Source organism: Watersipora subatra, chromosome 2 (genome assembly GCF_963576615.1).
Source record: "Watersipora subatra chromosome 2, tzWatSuba1.1, whole genome shotgun sequence".
Taxonomy (NCBI): domain Eukaryota; kingdom Metazoa; phylum Bryozoa; class Gymnolaemata; order Cheilostomatida; family Watersiporidae; genus Watersipora; species Watersipora subatra.
In genome coordinates this window covers 45424838-45435386 of record NC_088709.1, presented here as the reverse complement: position 1 = coordinate 45435386, position 10549 = coordinate 45424838, and the positions used below count along the sequence as shown (strand labels likewise).

The window sequence follows — 10549 nt, the reverse complement described above, 5'->3', positions numbered from 1 at the left end:
TCAGTTTTTTCGTGGAACAATCTTCAATCGCTTGTGATATACGATATACAATAATAATACAATATGATATGCAATTAGTGGTGTGAGGTCGATGTTGTGAGTGAACTGTTGATGCTACAGTCATGTAGCCAACGAACTGTTTAGGTAAGTTGATGAACATAAAGCTAATACAAAATTATTGATCCCACATTTTATTTTGTTTGAGTATCTTTTAGAAATTGGTTTAAATTGTCTAATGTGCATCATAAAAATTAGTCACTACTAAATTGCTGTTATTCGAATGTGTTTGTAAGAAATTTGATCTATTGCATGTTACAACCCGCTAATATCAGCGATATTATATTGATATTGGAGCAGCTCAAAATGCAGTAAAGTTTATCAAGACTTGAAATTTTATGTCTACATCAAATTTGTTTGCAAAGAAAACACTTGAAAATATTTAATTTTTACTACATCTACCTAGCAGCATTTATATATAACAACTTTGTGTTATCGTTGCTTATACAAAATATTGCATAAGCAGCAGAAAAAAATTGTAGCCAACATTATTTGAAATTACCACTATATAAAGAAAGGGTAATTCTTGACGTGGCCTTACTAAATTGAAATATAGCCTAACAAAATTTGTTACTGTATACAGTTTGTAGAGTTACCATGTAACACTTCGAAATAAACCGGTTCTCAGATTTAGGATGAGACCTTGCGGAGCGATACACCTTAGCATGTCCTATACATGTATAACAATAAAATTGCATTGTTATATTTATATTTTACTTCAGCAAGCAGAGCTGTGGTCTCTAAAGTGTGGTCTGCAAGGGGAAAACGACATCCATGCTATATAATAGAAATGGTATACATGTACGTAAGAGCATGCAATTCAGCATTACTAGCTGAATCTGGTTGTTAAAAAGAATCTTGTTGATCATTCCATATTTCATCTAGTATAAAATAAACATAGACAACACCGCATTTTTGTTTGAAGTATATTTTGAAACATAATATTAAGAAACTTACTACTAGATAGCATCTTATTTAATTGGAAATATTCTACTGTCAGAAATAGGCCTACTATATTAAAATTACACAGTTTTTAACTTCTAATATTTATCTCTAATATTTTATTGCTAAAGTATGCTAGAAGTTTAGTAAACCCCTCAGAACGTATCATAGACCATTAGTGGTCCATGGCCCGCCCTGCTGTGCTGGCTGTGCCACCCTTGTGTGCTGCTGTAATGCCTTGTGGTGATATCATTTATTACCAACAGAGAAAGCACGATTTGTGTAGGTTGATTTCACTGAAATGTAAAACACTAGAGCTCTACAGCTGTGTCGAAACACTAGAGTTCTACTGTAACAGCTGTGTTGAAATATTAGAGCTCTACAGCTGTGTCAAATCACTCTAGAGTTTTACAGCTGTGTCAAAACACTAGAGTTCTACAGCTGCCTCAAAACACTAGATCTTTACAGCTGTGTCAAAACACAGGAGCTCTACAGCTGTGTCAAAACACTAGATTTCTACTGCTGCGTCAAAACACTAGAGTTCTTCCGCTGTGTCAAAACATTAGAGTTCTACAGCTGTGTCAAAATATTAGAGTTCTACAGCTGCGTCAAAATATTTGAGTTCGACAGCTATGTCAAACTGCCTGCTTATTGCTGCCGTTTATAGGCCATTTGCATTTGTTTAAAGCCATTTGCCGTTTGCAGCCATTATAAGGAGTCAATTTTCAAACAAAATGGTTAACAATATTGAATTATGAATAAGCTGAGAAGTGAAAAACAAAGACTTTAGTTAATAGGATTGGGCAATGATTATTAGCCTTATCATTATTGTAATTATTATTGTTATTGTTGGGCAATGATTATTAGCCTTATCATTATTGTTATTATTATTGTTATTGTTGGGCAATGATTATTAGCCTTATCATTATTGTTATTGTAGTAATTATGTTTATAACAATCAGTGCAAATGTAGCATATCTGCACTGCTTGTTATTGATAACAAAATTTTAAAATAAATGTAATTTTTCCTTCAAATTAGCATCAACTGATGTCAGTGACTATCTGATTCCAACCCGTGCGCTGTTGGGAAGGTTTTAATATCTCTATCGTACTATGAAATGTTTATCATATATAATGTTCAAAGGGCAGCATTGTCTTCCAAAGCTCAAGATGTGTAACAGAGGCCATATGCTGTGCTGAGAAGGTTCACTTCCCCACAATACAGATAAGAATACTAGTAATCTAGTGTGGCATAGGCGCATCCTTCATTTCATCTTTACTATAGTAAGAGCCATTTCTATTCTTCTGAAGCTATCGTGGAATGTTGGGAAAAAAGTGCTTCGCACAAGATTCGAACTCGGACATCTAATGTAGACCACCTTGGACATTATTGAATAATCTGGCAGTAGTAGTAGTATCACATGCATTTCTCTAGTTTATTATCAGAACAAATCCAAGTTATTTGGGCTCCACTACTTCAAGTATATTAAGAATTGAGGAAACACGCACTTACACACCAATATTTGTATGTATGCATGGAGACCCCTTTTGCTTCTCATGTTTTTAGATTGTAGATACAGCGCTTCTAACTACGCTCTCTAGTTTCCTAGCAGTCTGTTGAACGGCGAAAGATTATCAGGTGTGCATGTGCAGATAAAACGCAGAGAATAATTATTAGCACAAGTATTCTAAATTAATGGAATGTGAATAATCAGTGCAGATGGTAGCGTGCTTGGCTGCTGATCACAATATTGAGAGTTTGTATCTTGTATGAAGCAATCATTTTTCTCAACCTGCAACTGTGGCTTGGAACACATTAGGTATGAATAGAGTGGAGTTGTTTGCTAAGTATAAGTGTTCATACTAGCTTATGACCGAGCGCTCTGCAAACAATATAGCTTTTTATTCGGTTCAACTTGTAGAGAGGGGGCATTATCAGGAGCCGTTAACTCTTTTGCTTTTTAATGATACCAGGCTATAAAGTCACAGTTTTATGCTGTCACTGTTATTGATTAAAAACCTATGGTGAAATATTTTAAGCTATGGATAAAATATATGTGTTTTTATAGACTGCAGATGAAGCCTTTTTCATTTTTGTGCAGTAAACCAATATTTGTGTTTTCAGACTAGATTGTCTTTGATGTGGTATAGAACACCTGACCTGCAAACAACAGGTTGGACTTCAATTCCCAAAAAGGTAACCAGTGGTGACAGTAATGGTATTTATCCTTGAATTATGCTCATCAATTGGGCAGGTTTCCAGTCTTCGAGGCTCCCTTGCCGCTGGACTCTGACATGTCCAGCGAAGATCCCAGAGCCATTGTTCATACAACAATGCTCATGCCAGCATACACAGATTTTGCTTGCAGTAAGCTAAGTAGACATCATACTCGGTCTACGAGCTTACACAATAGGAGCAGCATCTGTGGCCTAGTGAATGTGTGTACATTGATGAGGGGTTTGTGATCGACTGAGAGAATTTTGCTCCTTCTATATGTAAACACAATTATTTTAGAAACTTAGCTAGTGGCTGTTTATTCCTAAACATTAGTATTATCTTTTGGCCCCAGTACGTAGAGGATTAAAGGGCTGGCAGACAGCAACCAAACTGATGAATAATCAAACCAAAGTTTGTAGAAACCAGTTACAAACAGGTACGACTCTAGTTCATGGAATTACTTTATGAGGTCAAGTATAGAGGCTTGTAAGGTAGTGTAGGAGCTGCTGTTTACATTTCATAAAACCCCTATTTGAATGTCACCTCTAATAAAGCGCCACGTTAAGGGAAGGGTTGAAAAATAGAGAGCCATAGCATTCGAATAAAGATTATACGATATATGGTATGCACAATCAGCAAGAGAAATCTTTACTATAATAAGAGTTGTGTCTATCCCTCTGCCTGAAGCCACAGTTGAGGAAAAAGATTTTTTAATAGTACTTTTGAACTCATGACATTTGGCATCACCACTTGTGCCAACCATTCACCGTTATAATTATTGTACATTTACTGTAGTCAACTCGTGTAATTAATTGGCGAACCAGGGTACTGTCACAATACCATGGTTACAAGTTATTTGAATGAGGATTGAGTTTTTGAGATAGATCAGAAGTTAAGGTTAAACATTTGCTAACAGTTTGTATCCAGCTTCATTAACAACTCCGTATTATAACATCTAGAGTGCTAAGACCATTGTTGTCACAAGTTGATAGTTATTCCTGGAGTCAAGTCTATTTAATGACATCTATGACGCTGTCTGATCCGCCGATATTACTAAACTTATTCATATAAATGTTCCAGTGTCTCAATATTTGAACACTTGCTATATATTTACTATTTACTATGAGGAATGTTCAAACAGAATGATTTATAAATTTAAATTCAGACGAGTTTAACGTGCAGCAAATGCTCAAAAAATAGAATGACATGAAACAAAGAGGTATCTTCTCTTTTCTTTTTTATTGTTCATGTACAAACTGCAGTTAGAATTTTACAAATATTACCCATCATGTGTGAAGTGATGTTGGGATGGTACAATCTCTTTGTGCTTTTTGTGTTAGTTTTTTTCTCGTGTTTATTTGTTTCATTAGGTGTAGCTTTCCAATGGTTGCAGGCTCATTATTTTTTTAACTTTTCTCCAATAATAATAATAATATGATTGAGAGTAACTAGATTTTTTTAATTAATTTTTATATTGTTATAAACACTTAGTAAATAAAAAGTTATGCAAATTTTGGCTATAGTTAAAATGCGTAGCAAAAATACATATTTTCAATTTAAGCTTTTCATTTCAGATTTATGAATTATTTACAAAAATCATCATTCAAATGTTTAGCTATAAAAGATTCTTTGCACAAGATTAGGCTATATGTTTATAGAAGACTGACTTCTGCTGACATTTTATGCAATGCTTAGAGAAATCACGGGAATGACAGTCGCATATCGTACAGAAACCTTGTGGACCAGCATCACCATAATCATCCAGCAGTAGCAACAGACTAGTACGTATTGTTGAACTGGCAGAAAGCGCGAGTTAAGGCCAAAGGTCGTTCTTGTCACTCCTACTGGCCTTGTCAAAACAAAATTTCAACAGGTTGTCTACATATCAGGTTCTCTGGACCACAAGGCCATGCTTTCTCACTCAGAAGTTTGTTAGCTATATATACTCTGCAGCAGTACAGGCAGGCCTTTTTGGATTAACGCTGGTCAAGACTTATTTACTAATGATAGTTCATCATTACCACTTGATGACTTGATGACTTGACCAGGCAGTCAAGCACACACCGATCTCGAATAAGAGTACCAAGTGGGAGTTTAGCGCCCCTTCTTGTAAAGAAACAATAAATACGGTCATCTAAAGTAGAGGAAGTCCTAGCATTAAATTTTACTACGGTATTGATAGCAGTCATGCCCTAGTAGTCTAGAACGATTTATCTGCAACCCACAGGCTGCGGTTCAAAGACCACTGGTGGTGACAGGAAAGACATCTAACTTCAGTTGCTCTCCGCAACTGGGCATGTCTCCAGTAGCAGAGGTTCCCTTGCCACTGCACTCAGGCATATATAGCCAAGATTACAGAGCAATTGCTTGTGCAATGTTGCTCGTAAAAACACACAGAGTTGGTAGTAAGCTGGGCAATCATCATACTTAATCTTTGAGGGATTGCCCCCCTCTCCCCCCACGCAGTACAGTATTCTTCAATTGTGTAGACAACACAATCTTACTAACAAAGCTCCAAAGTCTATGAACTGATTGCGCTGCTTGTGGGTGACAGTTAGGAAAATATCAATCTATAAAAAAAGTCTTGTATTGGTTCGCTAGGTTTATCTAGTACGGTATAAACTAGATAAAACTAGCAAGCCAATATAATGTACATACACTAACATATATAAGCCGGTATAATATAATATAAACCAAGATACTAGGGGCCCTTTCCAGTTCTCTAGTCAGTTGCATATGATGTATGCTTGTTTACTTCTTTTGCGTCAGTATTCTTCGTCTTAGCTAGTTGGCTCTATTCGTCAGCGTTTGTTATTAATTATTAACATCATTAATGATATGATAGTTCACACTGCAAGCCCTTTTGAACCCTTTGTTTATGAATTGATTCATGACAATGCGTGGTGTCATCAAATCTAGTTCCAGTTGCTTGAATTTGAGCTCAGCTATAAGTGCATCCTGTTGGAACAAGTAATATAACTAATCCTAATATACAGTATGTTTTATTTCAATCATACTTAAACAAAACAATGATCTACTGATACCTTACCTCCACTGTATCTAACTCAGACTACAGTATGTTACCCAATCAGCCTAATCTAATCGTTTCAGCTTGCTCCACATCTTCGCTATAACCACCTTTGTTATATCCTATTCTCAACCAATTGTATATTTATACTTTCTGATAGGATCCTCTTTTGACTGGAATTAATTTTAATGTTATCTCGGTGGTCAGTTGATCCTTCTTTTACTGATATTGTCCTTGCTCCGTAGCCATAAAGGAAAACATACTGATGACTTGCTTTTTCCTGGTTTTTCATATTAAGCATACTAAACGCTGACTTTTTATTTGCATGCATCTCTGTATGCATCTTGTTTGTGAGTCGAGACTTGAAAGTTTTTTCTTCATTTCTTGAAGCCAACAGGTAGTTCTAATAGTTCCTTCTTATCGACAATAATTTAGATAAGATCTTTTTGTAAAATTTGAACTTCGGAGTATTTTCCGGCAGCGAGCAAACTCATAACAGCAGTCGATTATCGCCAGCATTTTTAATACTGGTTTTACTGTTGTTATTTTACAGAGGAATTAGTACGGTTCGCCAACTTCAGTATTTCACAGCCCAGGGATGTTTCAGAAAAAAGAACAAGACAGCCTGTGTTCTTATATGCAGGGAGACGCAGGATTCAACCACACTCTTGACCTAACTACGAATTGTTTTCTAAAAGACAGTGCTGGTAAGTCATGGCAAAAACACTTGCTAGCCAAAATCAAAATGCTAGTAATTAAACATCCAACCATAAACTAGCAACAGTGATTATTCTTAGAGTAGGTTCACACTGTATTATGTTGGTGTTAATTGCACAATACTTCGGTGATAGTATGCGACAACAATTTTAACACTATCACAAACCCATTTGCATTTACAACAGCAAATATGCAGTCGGCAAAGCAATGAAATACTAGTCCCGCAGCAACTGTCATGAAATAAATAAAGATTGAGCAATCGATGATGGTCAATCACTATCGCTGAAGTAATGCGCTTTGCACAGGCTGTCATAGATGTTTGGCAAGCTATCAAAAAAGTTTGACAGTTCTAATCTTTCCTGACGTATCGGCGATACCTAGACAATACCATCAGTTTCCAATGCACATAGTAGACTACTAATCGCTGAGAGAGCAACTCCGACATGTGGCGATGTAGTGTGTACCAGCCTGAAACAGAATTTATAGAGAATAGTTAATAATAGAGAGCTTGTTTGTTTTTAGAAGGGAACCATGATATATCTTATACTGAAACGGAGTCTGGATGTATTATCCAACTGACGTATATAATTTTGACTGCCTTTATGTCAGTTCTGTCAGTGATTGGACCAATAATTTACATGTGCTGCTACTGCACAATGCCTCGGTTATTCAATAACTTGAGGAAACTGCTCTTGTGTCTATTCATCTGCGATATGATGGTTGCAATTGGAAACCTCCTTGGAATACTCTGGTAGGTCCATTTATCTTTTTTCTATACATTCTTTTCAATAACTCTCCTCTCAACTTGTCAACCTTAATCAGCTTTGCTTCTTCTGACATTGACTTACTGCATTGCTTGTTGGTAGTTGCTTGGAGCTTTGTTGCATTGCTTGCGTCTCTTTAGTTAGTTCAGCTCTTTGCATTGCTTGCGTCTCATTGGTCAGTTCAGCTTGTTGCATTGCTTGCGTCTCATTGGTCAGTTCAGCTTGTTGCATTGCTTGCGTCTCATCGGTCAGTTCAGCTTGTTGCATTGCTTGTGTCTCATTGGTCAGTTCAGCTTGTTGCATTGCTTGTGTCTCATTCGCCAGTTCAGCTTGTTGCATGGCTTGCGTCTCATTGGTCAGTTCAGCTAGTTGCATTGCTTGCGTCTCATTGGTCAGTTCAGCTTGTTGCATTGCTTGCGTCTCATTGGTCAGTTCAGCTTGTTGCATTGCTTGCGTCTCATTGGTCAGTTCAGCTTGTTGCATTGCTTGCGTCTTATTGGCCAGTTCAGTTAAGCTTATGTCATACTAATCACGTTTCTAGTTTCCATCTCGGCTTGATCATCTGACAGTGATGTTCGCAGACACACATGTACAGTAAACACTCCTACAGCATAATTAATCCAGTGCGAAAACATTTACGTTACAGAGATTTTATGTTATACAAATCGTAAAATACATGCGAACTATCTTATGGCTGTTCAAATAAGACAAAATTAAACTTACCTTTATAATTTCATGACTGTACAGTAGCTAGGGTATTATTGGTTTGTGTCGACAGCTTTTCTCTTTTTTAGTATCGGTTCAGTTAGGGTTCACTATTAAGGTAATTTCACCTTAAGTTAAGGTGAGCACACACCTACAATGTTAACTTGAATCAATTTTGTTAATTTGAAGCTGCGAAAAAAATTAAAAAATTGTGTATGTTTAAACTAAAGTAAAACACAAATTTATACTCACTAATGTAAGAGTGGTGTCTGTCCGACTGCCCATCTATCTGAAGCCAGGGTTAGAGGTTAAAATGAAAGATTGTTTTTAATAAGGTTAATTCAAGTCTCGTAAAGATGGAAGCCATCAAAGTAATATGCATTTTAGCACTGAAATATTTTGTTTGCTAACATAACTTACATTTGTATTGCATAGATGGCAATACAAATAGCAGATACATAGTCTGCCCATAGAAATGGGCAGACTTTATAACTGCATGAACTAACTAACAGATATGAACTAACTGTATGAACTAACTAACAGATATGAACTAACTAACAGACATGAACTAACTAACAGACATGAACTAACTAACAGACATGAACTAACTAACAGACATGAACTAACTAACAGACATGAACTAACTAACAGACATGAACTAACGATGTTATTTGCTAGAACCAGCTAGACTTACTAATAAAGATTTTTAGAAGTACCCGTAGATTCTATATTACTAAAAATTCTTTATTTCTTTTCCTCTTTTGATCTTAGTATTTAAATTTTAAACCATTTTTTAAATATAACTAATTAAGTTTTGATAAACATCGATACAAAAAATTATATTGTTAAAATATTATTAGATTTTTTATAGTTGCAATATTCAAACCATTGAAATGTTTAAAAAAAGCTTTTAAAAAGCAAATATAATGTAAATCTGGCACAAAATTTGCATTTTAATGCATTAGCCTTCACTTGGGTGGAACTGGACTGAAAAGTAAAATAATTTATAATATAATATAATAATTATTTATAATATAATATAATAATAAAATAATATTTTCTCACAAGAACTCAAGTGATGAGCTTTATTATCTAAGCGCAAACCAACCTGAGCCTTTTAAGCCTGATGCCTTCCTTTGTCTACCGTTGGTCGTTCTGGGAGTCAAACCCTGACCTGTGGTTCACTAGCCAGGCAATCCAGACCATCGCACCATAGTTACTAAGAATCCTTGACTTTGACCTTGACCTTTACTTTGACCCAAAGTCTCAAGAAACAATGTGAATAAGCAAACGTTATAAACAAACCTTGGTTTTTATTTGCAGGTTGATAATTTATAAGCCGATAGAGACTGACTCTATATGCGTGGCCCAAGCTGTTATTTCAACTGGCTTCAGCTTAGCAGGTGTTTTATGGATCTTTTGGATAGCTGTTAACATACTTCTAGCAGTCATATATAACAGCCAGGTTAATATTTATTCCCACAGTCATATACAACAGACAGGTTAATATTTATTAGTAACAGCTGTTAACATACTTCTCACAGACATATATAATATATTAATATTATTACATAATCCCACGGCCAAACACGAGCGAAGCGATTGGTTTGGGAGATTTATGATAAATGCACATGTGCACACAACTCTCGAAAAATTATCCGTTAACGGCCGTCACCAAACCCTTGTTACGAAATCTTATCAACGTATTTAGCTATTTTTCTGTAAAGTTGTTTAAGTATAATAATAATACAAAACGCATAAAAACTTATTTAAATATGTTACCAAGCCTTTGAAAGGTTACCGCAAATTCCTAAAACTAACCCATCTGATCGGATTATACATAAATAGACAGATTTATTTGGCCGAAAATCGTTATTAAAACTTGCTAAGTCTCACTTTTATAAAAGTTAAGACCGAAAATTAAAACGCCGAGCGACAAAGAATAGAACGATTAAGTCGTGTGCATTTCACGAAAAAAATAGCGTGCACATTTCACCAGTCTATAGCATTGTCGAATTGCCAAAGGTTTCTGTAACTAACGTAGGAGTACTGAAATCGTTTCATTTTTGCCGATTTCAAAGTAGCTGAGTACTTTGGTATTCTAACTGATGTCCAATG

The 10549-nt window shown here is 35.7% G+C and overlaps 1 protein-coding gene across 3 annotated transcripts in view; it reads left to right on the top strand.

Annotated features, from left to right (window-relative positions):
- Positions 1–2593: 2593 nt before the first annotated feature.
- LOC137387711 (G-protein coupled receptor 157-like) overlaps positions 2594–10549 on the top strand; it is a 14567-nt gene continuing 6611 nt past the window's right edge. For 2 of the 3 annotated variants that reach the window (XM_068074207.1, XM_068074205.1), the window contains exons 1-6: positions 2594–2638; positions 3125–3212; positions 3587–3653; positions 6799–6952; positions 7485–7713; positions 9755–9896. In XM_068074207.1, the coding sequence (XP_067930308.1) occupies positions 6844–6952; positions 7485–7713; positions 9755–9896 (480 nt within the window). In that variant the 5' untranslated portion in view covers positions 2594–2638; positions 3125–3212; positions 3587–3653; positions 6799–6843. Of the gene's footprint in view, positions 2639–3105; positions 3213–3586; positions 3654–6798; positions 6953–7484; positions 7714–9754; positions 9897–10549 lie in introns of those variants that run through there. The other variant, XM_068074206.1, reaches the window with a different exon arrangement.